We start from the raw sequence: 16,898 nt of genomic DNA on the forward strand, positions 1-16,898 counted from the left end.
ACAAAAATGAATTGAATTGCATTTTTCTCATTTTTTTTTCTTTACAGTAACGGTTGCCCAAACAGAACATCGCCGATGACAAACACTTGTTGCAGCTTTTTGTACTAATCGTTGTATTCATTATAGAAAACTTAATTAAAAGTATTTTTGGGGTCACATGCACATTTAATAACCCACATATTAGGGAGAGTTAGGGTTCATAGTTTGCAGAGAAAAATGCCAAAAGATTTTCGGCAGAAAAAAAAAATAGTGATTATGAAACAGTTTCAATTATACACTTGAAATAATACACTCATAAAGCAGCAGCTGTCACAGTTAAAACTCATGTTTATTCATTTTGGACATCAAAAATACACAAAGAACAAACACACAAATACCTGCTACATTCTCAACAACCTTTAGTTTCACACAGAGAAGGGAAAAAAAACACACTTGAGCAAATATAAAGTACACTAAACAACAGATCACACTCGGCAGAGAACAGGGTTCCACCATCACACACGTGGCAGTGCAAACCTATCCTGGCACTTAATCACCTTCAGTAATGTTGGTGAGGAGACTGATGGGAGCGTGAAGGACTGACCACTGGAGATGATCCAGAGCTTGTTTGGCAGGAACGTTGCATGACAGGAGGACTGAAGGCACTTTAGTTATGATCTCAAGGCAGCGCGTCATCAAGAGCGAAAATCTCGCTGCTTAAAAAAAACCTTTCACCTTAAACAATGAAAATCAAAGATGCAGATTAACAGCAAGGATGTCAAAGTCATCAACACTTTACACGTTTATTTCGGAAACTCCTTGCCTTAGATGGGGAACTGAAATAAACAAGATTCTGTTTACTGATTGAAAAGTTAGGTTTGAACCAAAAGACAAATGTCCCTAAAGCAAATGTTCTGCGATCTTTTATACATGTGTGTTCATGTTTTTAATAATATCAAAGTGCAACAACTACAGAAAAAAAAAGTATTTACAAAATGTCTAATTAAACTTATTTTGAATTTATTAAATTTACCATCAAACAGCAGGTGCATATTTTGGTGTGCAGCTCCCCCAACCGGACAAATGAGGATACTGCTGATCCAGAGCGTCGCTCACCATTAAATACTATTGTTGCATCGATTTACATTATTCAAAATGTCTTACTATTTGGCTCTATTTTGTTGAGATTTTATACATTATAGCATCAATTGGAGAAACTTATTTAAAGACAACGACATGTCTATTGCTCTGTAGTCACATCTGTCCTGATTCAGAAAATAACGCTACCATAGAGGTATTGTTAGAGAAAGATTAAGTTTTCATATGAAGTCTGTCTGTTTCAAAGTACCTATAAATGTTCATCTTGGCTCCAGACGTAACATGAGTGTGGTAAAATGTGTCGCCTACAGTATATGAAGATGCTGCCCTCAAGTGGACAAGCAAAGGATGTGCAAGTCAACTGAAGAAAAACTGATGGCAACGACCTCAGAAGAACTTGTAAAGAACGCATCTTAACTCTAGGATACTTGGAGGAGCGCCTTTGTGGCAACAAGTTGAATATGTGTAGATGAAGAACATGCCGATGTGTTTGTCTGTGTTTGTGTAACATTTGGCAGATGTCTAGTCGAAGCCTTGCCAGTCACTCTGCTCGGAGTCGTACTCCAGCTCCACTCCGATGCAGCGAACTCCCTCCAGCAGCATGGGTGTGCCTTGATGACGATCTGCGCAAAGATTTGACAAAACAACATTTATGAACCGTACAACTAACAAACACATTTATTTGACAGTGATATTGTTCACCCTGGAATGACCTTTCAATATTCAAATGACGTTAAGTTGAAACATTTATCTATCATCAATGTTCATGATCCAAAAACATCAGCCAGAACAGTGGTGCATTCTTTTCTCCCGACACAGCATTATCTTACAGTATATGCATCTCATCCAACAGCAGCTGGAGGTCAGGACGAGGTCAGAGGTGAAATTTAATCTTCTTATCTCATCCAGGCCTCAATTACATGCTCATCTGAACAGATGTTCTGGTGCTGTGTGTTTTAAAATAAGCACACTGCAAAACACAACTCCTTTATGCTATACAGGTTCCCCCTTCCATCCTCCACAGTACAACAGTCTTCTCCCCACACAAACGTAACTCGTTTAAAATCTGTACTTCTCCTTCACTACCAGCAGGGGACATCAGCACATAAAACAAAGAACTTCACAGTTCGGAATACATCGTTTCATTCCTTACATTTAATCTTTATTCCTTTTTAAGAGTCCAACATCAATCCCAGCTACTCTGGGTAAGAGGTAGGGAACTACTGACAATTTGAAGAAACCAACATAATATTTTAAAATAAAAAAACAACAATAACATTTTCGACAATAGTATTCAGACATTATTCCTTTTTTAAATTTTATGAAATGTTGATTTCATACTGGTCATGAATTGCACGTTTAAACTCTCACCATGATCTTTACTTTGTTACTTTTCATGGACGACTTCACCCACAGAGCCTGTCAGTGTCCACATGACCGACATGAGCACAGAACTGAGTCAGAGACAGTTGACTCAGAGGCTTTTTCAACTCAACAGGAAGATTAAAACAAGAGACATTCATCCGGAACATACGTTTTACAACGCTGCAGTTACAGAGTAATGACACACAGGGGAGCCAGAGACCATATTTAGGACTAACGTATTATTGCTTAATAATTAAAACATGTGATCAATGTTTTTTTTATTCCTCACCCATGACTCTGGCATGAACTTTGACCCTGACACACACGTCACCGTTGGTCTCGCTGACAAGTTGCACTTCTTCACTCAGCACCCCCTCCTCCTGGGCCATGTACTCGCATGTTATCTTGAGGCCCCCTTGAGGACAGAGAGAGGTACAACTGTATCAATGATCACAAGTTCTTCTTGTCCCAACACTTGGACCAAACTCTTGTAACAGAAACATTGTCAACTAGTTTAGAACAAGAGTCACACAGTAACAAGGACACGTTGACATAGAAGCCATATAAACATTTTATTGTTTTATTCTGTACTGACACAAAATCCTATTTTTCTTTTTAAAACACTATTGTGTAATTTTCAAATAAAACAACCACCCTTTCTTATACGTTTACATATTGTACACAAACGCACATGCAGTATTTGGCAATAGTTACCCGCATCTTTGTCATGTGGGGTTTTTCAAGCTTGTTAATTGTCGTTTTAAAAGGGGGTTGTCACTATTAAAACAGGCAAATACTTGACTGTAAGTTTGATTGTTATATTTATAAAAAAACATGTATATTTGAGCATAAAGTCATATTAACTCCACAAGTATTACTAGGAGCAAATGGGTCACACTTTGTGACCCTGGTCTCGAAAAGCGCTATATAAATAAATATTACTTACTTACTTACTCAAGTAAAGTTATTTCAGATATATAGAGTTCCAAGCCTCTTTTCAGAGCTCAAAGGTTATTCTTAAAAGAAAAGATTTGCATACTTTAGTTGTTCAACAGATCTTGATCCGATCCATTCACGCAGCTCCACAAAATAATTAGTAGACGAAGTACAACCTTGCAGCTCAAGGTACTGGAAAACACCTTCAAACATTGGATTTATTACTATATTAACTGTTCTATTCCATTTGTATTCTGTTGATTTTAATTTGAGGTCAGTTTCTAAGATTATCTTCCACAGAAAAACAGCGGAATCACGCTGTTCTAACTAAAAAGACGGTTACAAAATAGAGAGAATTAGGTGGAGACAGCTCAAGGGAAGTGAAAGTCGACAGTCATCAGATCATTATCTTGAAAGTGTCTCAGCAAAACAGAATCTTTTCTTCACCAAAGTCGTTTACGCCTGTTCTCCACAGTCCATTATACAAACCTCACACTCCGGTTCTTTGTTTCGTCTCATGAATGCCACGTGGTGCGTCAGCAAGTGAACGTTACCTTCAGGCGCAGGCGTGATGTCGGTGATACGCAAGTGTGGACTCGGTATCGGAGCTGGACACACGTCCTTGCCCAGGCCCGGGACCTCAGGCAGCGTGAAGGTGATCTCATAGCGGTGCTGCGCCTTTAGGAAGCCCACCTGTGCGAGAGGAACAGGGGTTTAGTGATTAGCCAGCAGACATTGTGGATTTTGAAAAAGGCTATACTATACTCTGATTTATTCCAAGTTTGGATTATAGTTTTGTTTTACGGTTAGAGTTTTGTTTACAGGTTATTTGCTGGCAGACAAATAGGCTGCAGAGAAAACCAAAATCTAAAGCCAGTGACTTTGACCTTGTTGACTTTCACATTTCAACAGACAAAAAAAGAGTAAGAGTTTGATCGACAAGTAAATATATTTAAAACTGAAATAATGCAATCATAAAATACATGTAGGTGTGAAATAAAAGCAATAAAAAAAAGGAACATTTGAGCTACAAGAAAATCTTTTTCAAACTCTAACACAAAGCTTGGAACCACGACGTCATAATGACTGAGCATGTGGTGCAACATGAGAAACCACAGAAAGAAGAAGCAAAGTTGCTGAAAACCAAAAATCAATGACGGGAACATCCATCCACTGCAAACACACTCTTTGACTTTTGTGTCATAGAACTGCACGGGAAACGTTTGAATCAACAGCTCGGTTGTAGCAGAAGAGAGCTAGTACTAGTAGAGAGAGGATGAAGAACAAACATGAAGAGAGGAAGAAGAGAACCGCGAGATCTGTAGCCTCAGATGACCTGAGCTGGTGCTTCTGAGCAGCAGAAAAGTGAGTGAGCGATAAGAGGGAAGATTGATAATCATGAATAAATCAGATGACTGCATGAAGGTTGCTTCACGCATTTATCCGACTGACATCCGCAGTTCATGTTATGAAACGACTGTATGAAGCGCGAGCATCGAGGGCGCGATGATTTCATCACTCTGACATGAAATTCAGTCAGAGACGACACAGTGTTCATCTGCAACAATGCAGCCATTCATCAGAAGACAACGTCAAATGCCACGCATTCTCCGAAATCAGCTCACCACATTTGAAATTTGTTTCATTTGGACCATGGATTCCACCACTGAGAGTCCGGTGGTGACTAGTTCAAGATCAATCTACAAAGTTTCGTGTGAAATGACTGAATGTCCATGAAGGTGATGGTAGAGTTGGAAGAAAAAGAAGGAATAGTGGAAGAAAAAATGTATTTCCCTTTAATATTACAATATTAAATGAAAATAAAAAAGGGAATGTTTGGATTAATGACTCATAAAATGATAAAATTGTATCTTACTAAACACCAAAACAATATTCATGTTGTAACATCAATTTCGATCATTATTCCTAAGAATCCTCCCACTAGAGAACGAAGCGAGTGCGACCCCTTTGAAGAGTTTCATACAGTGAGGAACACTGTCGTGTGCACCTTCCTACTCACTCCCACTTCATATGTGAGGAACGCTATGGAACTGCCCCCCTCCTCACGTTACCATGGTGACAACATCCCACATGAGCTCAGAGATGATCCAGAGAGCAGGGATGGAGGTAGTTTGAGTCCCTCTCAAAGAGACTGACATGTGCTCATGCAGATCAACGGCAAAGGTAAAAAAACAACACACAATCAAATCAATACAACAATATTACAGTGACCTAAATGAATACTGTGTTTTATCAAGTTTCACGTTGTGTTGCAAATGTGCTGCAGTGGTTAGAGGCCATACGAGTGGATGATGATGAATGCCAACCATTCCCAGATGAAACAAAACCCCCCAGAAAGTTCCTTTTAAATCTACTTTTCTTTTTCTGTAAAATATACATCATAATGTGGTTGTATTTTTTAACCATAGGTTTACTGACACATCCCTTAAAACAGAAAACACGAGAAAAGGTTGGAATTTCTAGTTTCATTGTGATACAACAGGTTTATCAGATCCTGTCCTGAGACTCTGAGTATTTATCATATAAAAGGGGAACACAACATATTATAGATGGATTATTGAAGCTTCACATCCCTGAGCTGCTTGAAGTGAAATTAAGTTTGGATTACGTAATGGCTTAAATTGAAATAGAAAGACTGCTGTGCACCGTTGAACAGATGCGGCTGTTTTAATAACATAATAATTGCATTTTCAATTTCCTGTTTGCATCGATATCACACTAGATTTTTAAGAACTGGATAAAAAAATATATATACTGTATATGCGAGCGTGTGATTACAACAATATCTACCTTAACACTAAAGATATTTTGGGAGAAAAACACATGGGTATAAAGAACATTTTGTTAAGCATTTAAAGGTTTAAAAGAGGAATTGGTAAATAAAATACTAAATAAAAATGATTAAAGAAATTAATAAGGTTTGGACTAAAGGGATGTGAATCAGAAAAGTTATTAAAGGCTAATATGTGCTTTCTTATGTATGTAGCTACAAGCAGAACGTCAAACCATTTCACCTCCATCTCACACAAGAACACGGAAAAAACATTTTGTTTTTAAACATATTTTAAGACACTGCACTTTCCTTTGTCTATGAAATCAGCAGTGTGAGGGAGTTTATGTCAAAATGATTAATGCATTTATTCACGATTATGTTATTATTATTATATTAGATACAATGAACATGAAGTGCTAAACTGACCAGTTTCCAGGTAACTTCAGCTTCACTAACAAACTACACTCTTTTTACCGCACACCCAAATACTGAGTCAGAGGTGAACAAAATCTACTTGAAACATTGAAACTCTGGTGAAGAACCACTTGAATCGCAGGCAAACAAATATAATTTATTTAGAGTACAAATAACGCAATGACCCACAGATAACAGTTCAAAAGGTTTTATGCTAATAAAGTGACATTAAAAGGTTCAACAAAATGAAAATGTAGGACATTCCCTGCAGCAGAAAAACTCTTGGCAGGCAAATTATCAAAAGCAACACTTGATTTGTGTCCCAGACACGGGAAGAGAAGCAACATGACTTGTTAGATAGATGCTGTGGAACTCAGTGTTCCCGAGTCTTCTCCCAGAAATCTTAGCACTGAATAGGAATGAATGTCCTTTTCAGACATGTTTGATTCTCTTGTGCAAAAGCAACTTGACAGAAGACAAAATATATTTTAGGAAAGCACTCGAGCTAAACCAGAAGACAGACGATAAATAACACGTACAAACATAAATTAGTTTAAAATGCACGTCTGCTGTCAAATCACTATTAAATCGTTTTTTCCTCCACATTGAGTTTGAAGAAATTTGAAAATATGTTTAGTGGATGACCTTAAGACCTACCGCACAGTTGACCAAGGTCATGGGCAGCAAGGTATCAGCTAAACTAACACAAACAAATAGAACCAACCTTGACTTTGAAGTTGCCGTCTTCCTCGGGAATCACCATGACAACCGAGTCATGGAGCTTCTCGTCAAAATGAACGTGAGATGAGGCGCTGGCGGCGGGGGGCTTTTCCGAGAAGCGTACACCGCCCACCTTTACTCCACCTGGTGGTCAAAGGTCAACATTAAAATCTGACATTCAACACTTGTCCAAGTTTTTAAACACCATGAACACACTCGATAGAAACAGTTACTGGCCAATGTTTACACAGGAAAAACATGAAGAAGCCTCAGAATCATTGAGGCAGGACCAAGACCTTTTTTTTTTTTTAATAAAGTAATTAAATTTGAAATTCAGTAGAAACAATCTTTAAGGGAAAGAACAAGGAAACCAAGCCTTAGGTTTGTAGTATTAGCTAGCTGAACAACAGCCATGATATGTTGAATATAGCTTGTGCTGCATTCAACAAGAAGACAATCTAAAAAGGTATTTCAGACCAAAACCATCGACTCATTTATACCCAGATTTAATCAAACTGTACTATAATTTAATCACTAACTTTGTACAGGTTCATACAAAGTGTAGTTCAAACGTACACAAATAGGCCCATCTTGCATTTTCCTGAACAGTCTCATGTGCAAACATACGTGTGACTGGCGGTGAGACTTTCACTTTAGAAATTTACTTTATGATGCGCCAAGACATTATCGAGATACAAGTGTACCGATACAAGACCAAGACATTAGGATGTTGAGACAAGACCAAGACTGTATATGTAAACATCCGAGACCAAAACTAGTTCATTCTTCAAAACATTCAAAAACAAGAGCTTGTCTCTTCAAATGTTGCTTTAGAATAGATGGGATTAAAACGAGGTTAAAGAAAAGCATGGTTGCACTTCAGAAAAATGAGACGGAAGCATTTTCTGCCAGAGTAAAATGCAATTGTTACAGGGACCCTAAAAAAAGACATCTCGAGACAAAGCTACATTGGTTTGTCCTAAAAGACTTCACTGCATTCAACTTTCTTTTGTACTCCACCACCTTCAGGAACTGAATATGGAATGATGAAAAGAAACCTGTTATTACAACTCTTTCACGCTTTCATTACTGGCTGTAATTATGCTCCCTGTGATCACACGGCGCTGGATAATAGCTGTCTCCATGTCAAATCAAATCCATTTAAGGGGGTGTATATTATACTCTCAGGTGCCTTGGAACTCATGTTCAGAACATTTAGATCAAGCTTCAGTGTCATGAACCCTGCGTCTGAAAGATAGAATGTAATAATAATGAAGCAGACTTTCACTGACGTAAGAGCATTTTGCCAGGGAAACACTCGTCAATCAGACACACTGACAGCTTTGACAAATATGATGAAACATTAGTGAAATATCGTGAGTTGTGACTTCAAAGTACACTTTTCACAAACCACTAACTGAAGTGCACTTTTCTTACTGCATTGCAGAGTCAGAAGAAAGTGTTTCTTTTTGTATTAAAGTCCAAATAAAATGTGACATTTCAAAATGTTCACCTTCAGCTGTAAATGATGCAGAGGATCCAGCTCTGCTCATCACATGAAAACAGCTCCAAACTCATTTAACAAGCCAGTCCAATTTGCCAAACACAGATGATGTCGGCTTACGTTCTGGACGAGAAGGACGAATGAAAATTGTTCATAAGAAACTGGACATGACCTGCTCGATATCCAATTTCAACAACTGAATAGGCTCAAAGTCCCGACGAAGATGTGGGGACAAAGCCACGCAGCAATTCAGCCTTCATTTCAAATCATTGTCAGCTCCAAAGGCTACAAGGACTGTAATGGTCGTCCATGAAGGACAGAAGAAGTACATACAGTTGAGCTTTAAATCAGACGGCAAGGCAGAGGGAAGGTCTCAAGCAATTATCCGTCTGTTTCCAGATCACAGGGGATAAAAGAAGAATGTATCAGGGATGATGCAGTCCAGCGGGTGGACAAGTTAGACAGTGGGATGATAAGCAAACAATGTTTTCTACTAGCATCAATTTTTTTGATTTTCTTGCCAGTTTTAAAACGTTTTAACGTTGTAAAACTCTGATGTGTGGTGCAAATGGTTCACCCTCCACACCTGTACAATAACACCAAAAACTACACGCATATTTCTGTGAATGTAATTATGAGAGGTAAGATATTAATAAGAAAACGAAATTACCCATGAGGCTTGAGGGTTTCAATGCTTGGATCAAACCTGAGATCTTTAATTGGGAGCTGGATAATCCCAGACGAATTGGCAACCAACGATACTCTGACACGTGACCCAAAGTTATAGCAACGGAGCCAAAGCCACACAAGCACGCCTTGCTGAACTGGCTTATTTCAGATTACTCTCTTCTCCTGTCGCTCCACTAATCTCTCCATCAGTGGATTTGCTTCTGCTTTATTTCCCCATTCTCTGCGAGCCTCTGACATTCTGCCGGCTTCCTCTGGCGACCAGACGGTTAAGCGAACGGCTGTCAATTAAACAATGGAATCACAGGATGGTAGACAGGCCTCTTTCTTCTGGCTTTCTTCTTGATGGGATGTGACAGAGGAGTAGTAGCTCGACTGAAAGGGGAAGAAGTCAGAAGTCCTTTTTATAGTAAAGTAAAATGAGGGATAAGTAGGTCATCCAAGAAATTGTTTGTCTTCGGTCCCGGGACAAACAACCCTGCACTAGTCCCTGAAATTAATCATAAATAGGTTTGCCACGATAAGAAAGTTCATTCGCACATTTGTAATGTTTCCTGAATGACGGTGGGCTATATCACCAGCGAGGGACTGCATATACTTACACTAAATACCATGATAATCATAGAAGCACACTGGCTAATGCACACTAATGCTTAATAAATACCTGATGATCAAGCACAAGTGTTGCAGGAGCAGAATGGGTTGGGTTTATCGTTTTTTCCACTGTTGGATGAGAGTCACGATAGACAACCATTGAGGGGACACTATATAGCTCATTATACACTAAATGGTTGTTGCAGGAGTTAAAAAGTGTCTTAACTTCTAGACATAGTGTGACAGGAACCTGACTCTACTGGTGCTATCATTTTAATAGAATCAATTGAATCAACCTTTTTTTATACAATATCTATATTAAAAACTTGATATCGATTATCGCCCGTCATCGGCAGCAGTGGTGCTGTATGCCAATTTTTTTTTTACAGGTGGGACTGTAGTGAGCAGTGATTAAAGGTCTGGACTTCCTGAAGGATTGTGGGAGTGAGTTCCAGAGACTGGTGCAACGAAAACAACTAGACAGTCACAGCGCGGATGAACGTGTAAAAAAAAAAACAGTCAGTAGAGGGAGTCGTTGCTACCGTTACCTGTCACATATTGACATCACTTTCACTTTCACGAGTGAGAATAAAGTCACTGGAGTTAAATAAAGTTTTTTGTTTATGTTGGATAATTACAATACTATTGTTGTTGCACTTCAAGCACACTTTGAGACTGTTGTTTTTTGGGGTTGGGTAACGGCTGGTGAGGTAAACCATTGCCCTGTAGAGGGCAGAGCACACATGAGGTAGAACTTTGTAAAATGATGATAAAAAAAAGGAAGTACTTTGGAATATAGTTGAGCAAAATTAATAAATTCAGAAATTGTTACAAAGGTTGTTTGGCTTAATTTCTAGTTGCAACAAATAGGTGCTACATTTCTAATTGTATTTTTCTAGTACATCTAGCACTAGACATAGTGTAAAGATGTTCAAGCAGAAACTTCCACATTTTTTGGATAAATTGAATTATAAAGTGACTATAAAATATGAGAAGGAACATTTTTTATATAAAAATGCTGTTATCATTGCAATGTCTGTTCATTAAAATTGTAATTACTTAATTAAAATTATGGTTTGAACGACACAGCAAATGACCTTGAAACTTTAAGAACACATTTCATATTTTGAGATGAGCGCACAAATATTGATTTACTGAATAATGAAACTTACTTTTCTTTGCAGCAGCCATGGTCACAGGGTGTTGTCCGACAAAGTCACGGTCTTATCATCGTGCACAGTGACGTCAAATCCACCCTGAACATGAGATCAAGACAAACGCACAACAAATGGGTGAGATGCTGAGAAACAACAATGATCTAATCAGAGCGGAGATTAGGTGCGAGACAAAGGTTGGGCTTGAGGGTAAAAAGACTAAAAACAGGAGAACGTGTTGCCATGGAGATTTCTACTTGCTTAAATGTTAGACAAGAGAGCCTCTAAGGTTGAGCGACACCGGTCTGGCAAAGTCCCTGAAGAGACTTAAATGGAAATAAAACAACAAAACAGTCTAAGAGGATAAGCTTGGACTTTAAGCTGTAGTTTGTGATTTGCACAGATGGAGAAAATGTATTGAACTAAGCAGAGAGGATTTGTATAATATAAAGAGGATATTTAGATTCTGTTACACAGTAAATACAACTGAAATAGGATTCCCCAGACTACGGACTATGGCTGCGCGATATATTTGAAAAAATACCGATATTGGCAGGTGCGATATGCATATCGAAAACATGTGCAATCATTTTTCATTTTTTCTTGTATAAATCAAGCATTTATTAAATGCGCACTTCGAACAATCAGTGTCACGTTCTGTAAAGTTGTCAATTTGTACTTCTATGTCTCGTTGTCGTTTACCTTTTTGTCTCTCTGTGAACTGTGCAGCGCTGCTTGCTAGACTCGGTTGCTATGGCAACGCGTCTTGACTTGGCTCAGTATATACTCTGTAGTAAGACTAATTTATGAGCTACTCAAACACTAGTAATCCAGTCACTCATCTCGTTCAACCAGCTTTGCTAAAGCAACATATTGTAGGAACCCGTCTCAGTTGTTTTCTTATAAGATCACAGAACTTCTTACCAAGTGTAAACATGTCCTTCTTCTTAAGTTGTTAGTCAGGTCATTAATAAATTGTTATCTGTGCGTGCACAAGGAGGTGGGATTTATTATTGATTTGGTGATACCGCGACGCGCCGGTGGCTCCTTTCTGATGTCCCTCAGTTTCGTGGGAAACCGATGCAAGTCCTGCGAAACTGAGCGTTATAAGTGATATTGTGGTGAAAGAAAAAAGTATCGCATTAATATCGATATCGCAAGTCAAGACACCAATAGCGAATATCGCACATATTTCCAATATCGTGCAGCCCTACTACAGATTTAGCTTTAGAATATTTACTTTCACGTGGAAAAGGTTGAGATTTCTTCCAGGGGGTCACTTACGTTCCGTCAAAGATAGAACCTCTATTCACTTTGGTCTAAGGACAGGATTTTGAGGACCTTTTGTGGACCTCTCAGAACAACTACATTTAACATTGAAGGTCAATTTAACATTCAGATTCAAAGACAAGATGAACACACACAGAATTGGAAATGTTTCGCACGGGAACAATTCAAACCAAAATCTGATGTAGTCCATTTCAATCTTTTCTACACCTCTTTACTAATCCTTCTTATATAAAGTGAAAAGAAAAGTGAACGTATTCCTTATTTCAAATAATTTCTTAAAATAAAAATACTTGCATTTTCTTCCGACCAGCTTATGTGATGGACACCATTTAAGAAATTGAACTTAAACAATCAAACGATGTTAGAATACAATACTCAGGAAAATCAAACTACACTCAATGTAGGTGGATTGAATCTACTTCCCAACATACCACTTTTCCTATATTTTCGTCTCTTTTTCCCACAATGACTAATTCTACACCTACCCAAGACGAGCAGTTCAAACGACCACGACCCATTATGAGTAAGCATCGCATGAACACTGTGCAGCAGTGACTCTGCAGAGCACCAGATGAGCTGTGTGATTCCTCACACTGAATTAAACACAACTTCTGCTCTATATCCTGTAGAGCCATTAGCATGTGCTGGGACACAACCTTGAGTTATCATCACTGTGCGACAGTGTGCAGTATATATATAAGGTGTTTCGTAATAATGCAGATCACGTTTCACAAATTTAATTAACTGAAGAAAGAGCAGGTGTATGTTTGATCTTCTTTAGAGCGATGTTGTCGAGTCAACAATCGTGCTGGGGTTATCTTACCAGTTATGTCATCAGCTTCGTTCATTTCATTGTCGTCCTTTCAATGTGCACAAGAATAACCATCAGTTATCATTACTTGTCTCATGCGTTCAAAATCCTTTTAAGGGATGGTTCTGACTCAATGACTTGACGATTACCTCAGTCAAATGCTAGTAGAATGAATTTGGTGATTCTCCATCGATTTACGCTTCATAAAGGAGTGTCATTACCTGACAAATATTTGGACATTAGTACCTAGAAGAAATCAAAGTTAAAACTTAAGGCGAATCTGGCCAAGAAGATCTATAAAGATGGCCGATAAGGAAGAGAAAATATATAGATGTCAACAGTTATTGACTTCCAATAGAATGAAAACTGATGTTAAAGGACTTTGATTTTTGTTGGATTGATTGAGTCTCTAAGAATGAAGAGACAATACCTAGACTCATACTTGGAAAAGAAAGTTTGTTTAGCCTGCAACCTCAAATGTTTTTTTAGATTTAGGCCCCTTGAGTTATTGAGTTTGACACCTCGATCTAACAAATTACATTAGTTTAGAAGCAATTGATTTAAACTAAACATGATTTCAGTTCTTAACTGGTCAACTTTGTATGTTTTTTAAAGAGAAACTAATGTGTCTCTTGTACAGTATTGATAGAATGTAAAGTTGTGCCTCATATGGCTGACTTGGTGGTTGGTTCCATTTTTCTTGCCACCACAACAGATTGTTGTGTTCTGTTCACAACCCTGGAAATAAATATGATCTGATTCTGATCTTGGACTCTATTGTACTCATTATTATGCGTCTGTTTGTACAAAACTCTCCTTTCATTTAAAAATGTACATTAGAAAATGTGCTTAAGCCCCGCCCACTGAAAACACTGGAGATTAAATCTTGTTTACCATAACCACGCCCACTCACTGTATGTGGTAAATCCTGCAACACACCACCTTCAAGCGAATTGTTGTATAAAAAAAAGCGGTTATAAGTACCATTTCGGTCCGCTCTTCGAGCACCTTCTACATGATGATCACATGCTGCAAACAGGTTTTTAAAGCTTTTTGTATGAGTGAACAGAACTTGGATTGATCGATTGACACTTTGTACCACACATTAAACATGTATATCAACAAAAGTCGGTATGTCACTTCCTGGTCTGGTGTGACTCTCACCGGAAAACATGTTTTGATTTTTGCTCAGTTTAAAAGTATCGTGGCACACAGTTTAGCCAATCAGCGACGTTGTTACATTTAGCCTGAACACATTCCGTTAGGGTGGAATTCACAGTTTCTTTAGCTCATTATTTTTCAACCTTTTTTAGAGGTACACTTTTTCCATTGAAAAAAATCATGAGGCACACTACCACCCAAAATGTTAAAAAAAGAAAACGGTACTATGTAGATCTCTTTTTACGACTGGACATCAACCAATCGGTCCAATAACCATTTGATTGACATACAGAGCAGCCAATCTCAGCTCTCTTCTCTTTTATTTGCAGATAAATAATGTTTTTTGACTTATTAGGACAAATTTGATATTTTCCCACGGCACATCTGACTATCTTCACACTAGTGTGCCACGGAACAGTAAGTAAGTAAGTAAGTAATATTTATTTATATAGCGCTTTTCGAGACCAGGGTCACAAAGCGCTTAAACAATCAAAACAATACTCAAAAAAGTACATACTTTAAAGATCAAGATAATACTGAGAACAACACAGGAGTTCGAGAAATTCAAGGAAAAGCCTGAACAAATAGAAACGTCTTAAGATGTTTCTTAAAGGAGTCAGTGTGGTTGAAAAACACTGCTTTAGCTTATATAAAAGTTTCATTAACTCATGAAAAATATTTTAATAAGATGTTGATGTCATCACGTAGGAAGGGCCTGGACTAAAAATAGTACTTATTATTAATAGTACACAGGTTGCAATTACAGCTCGCTGGAGTATGGTTAAGTAAATCATTGACATCAGAATATTGAATGATTCAATATTTTTTATATTTGAATTTCAATGATTCAATATTTGTTATATTTTAATTTCAATTATTCAATATTTTTTAATTTGTGGCGTTTTAAGTTCAATATAAATTCAAGGTATATGAGTCATTCAACTAGTTTTAAGTTGACATTTCATCACAAGTTATATTAGAACTAAAATATAAAAGGTACCCAAAACTACCTAGAGCTGCTTTAACAGAGACGATCAGCGGCTGGTTTGAAACCTCTTGAGAGGAAGTTTAACAAAAATAAAACTGCAAATCACCTTCGAACACGTTGGAAAGTTCACACATGTGGATAGACCATGTGACCATGATATTAAAACATCATTTCCGTACGCAAGTATGATCTGGTTACTCGGTACTTGTTTGGTTTTGGCTGGTGTTTTTCTTTTTATTGAATTTAAAATGCTTCGAATTTTTTAATATTGAATTTAATAGGCTACAAATTAAAAAATATTGAATATTTTAAATTAAAATATAACAAATATTGAATAATTGAAACTAAACTATAACAAATATTGAATATTTTAAATTATTCCAACATATAAATATAAAAATAAAAAAAATAATTCCAACATTCAATATTCTGATGGCACTGATGTACTTCCATACTGGAGGAGTGAAGCCATTATGACGTCATACTGGACTTTGCTCTCTTAACCTCTCATTCGTTGGGGTTTCAGACGCGGAGAAGTAATACATTCAAAACATGGTCATGATGAGAGACTTACTGCATCTTGGAGAGGAAGATTCAACATTTTAAAAACATGTGAGTGAGTTAAGAGAGCAGGAGTTTAAACATTTATTGGACTTTAAATATTTCAGTCATTTCAAGAAGTACTAGAACTTTATCTGAGCCATATCGACTTACATCTGACAATATTTACTGCCCGTGAAAGGAACTACATTTAAACTGAAGTGCGGGTTGTATTTTATTTTAAAGTGTTTTATTTTAGTGTTCTCCAAATGTTATTTATTAATTGGTTTATTCACGAGCCAAACGCACGCACACTGGCTACTAGACAGTTGCAACAACAGTGCAGCGAACAATATTCTGTTCATAAAACTGCGAGGAAATGACTAAAGTATGTATAAATTGTTGAATTAAAATTGTACTTCTTACCTGACTTCTTCCACCGCTGCTGGAGGCTGGTTTTGGGAGCTGGTCTGTGGGTCAGCAGCGAGTCAGAGCGCGAGCAGCTCTGCTCAGTGCAGTGAGAGGCTCGCGGCAAGTTCCGCGTTTGGTCACGTGACTCCAACAGCCGTTGAGTGACATCTAGCGGCAGGTAAGGGTAGCTCAAATTAAATCTTATTTAAAACTATATTCGGTATATCTTAATATGATTATTATCTCAACACAAATTAATAATATGACATTACTGATGGCAAAGGTAAAATTCGCCTGTTCTATTCTTTTATTTTGTACAGTTACAATAAGCACTTTTTGATGAAATGGAAGAAGTTTGAATACAAATCAACAATGTAAGTAAGAAATGGTTATTTCTAAAGCGCCTTTCTAGACGTATGTCATACATTTATGGGAAATTCTTAAGCAGATTT

At 37.6% G+C, this 16,898-nt stretch overlaps 1 protein-coding gene across 1 annotated transcript; it reads right to left on the reverse strand.

Moving 5' to 3' along the window:
• Window positions 1–309: 309 nt before the first annotated feature.
• On the reverse strand, window positions 310–16,577 carry adisspb (adipose secreted signaling protein b). Its single transcript, XM_087789595.1, has 6 exons — window positions 16,462–16,577; window positions 11,264–11,347; window positions 7,311–7,450; window positions 3,933–4,071; window positions 2,732–2,857; window positions 310–1,700 (listed from the first exon to the last, which is right to left on the reverse strand). Exons 2-6 carry the CDS (start codon window positions 11,280–11,282, stop codon window positions 1,600–1,602), a joined length of 525 nt encoding a protein of 174 aa, XP_087645721.1. The 5' UTR covers window positions 11,283–11,347; window positions 16,462–16,577; the 3' UTR covers window positions 310–1,599.
• Between the last annotated feature and the right edge of the window lie 321 nt (window positions 16,578–16,898).

The sequence above is a fragment of the Callionymus lyra genome, chromosome 4 (genome assembly GCF_982586985.1).
Source record: "Callionymus lyra chromosome 4, fCalLyr1.hap1.1, whole genome shotgun sequence".
Classification (NCBI taxonomy): Eukaryota; Metazoa; Chordata; class Actinopteri; order Syngnathiformes; family Callionymidae; genus Callionymus; species Callionymus lyra.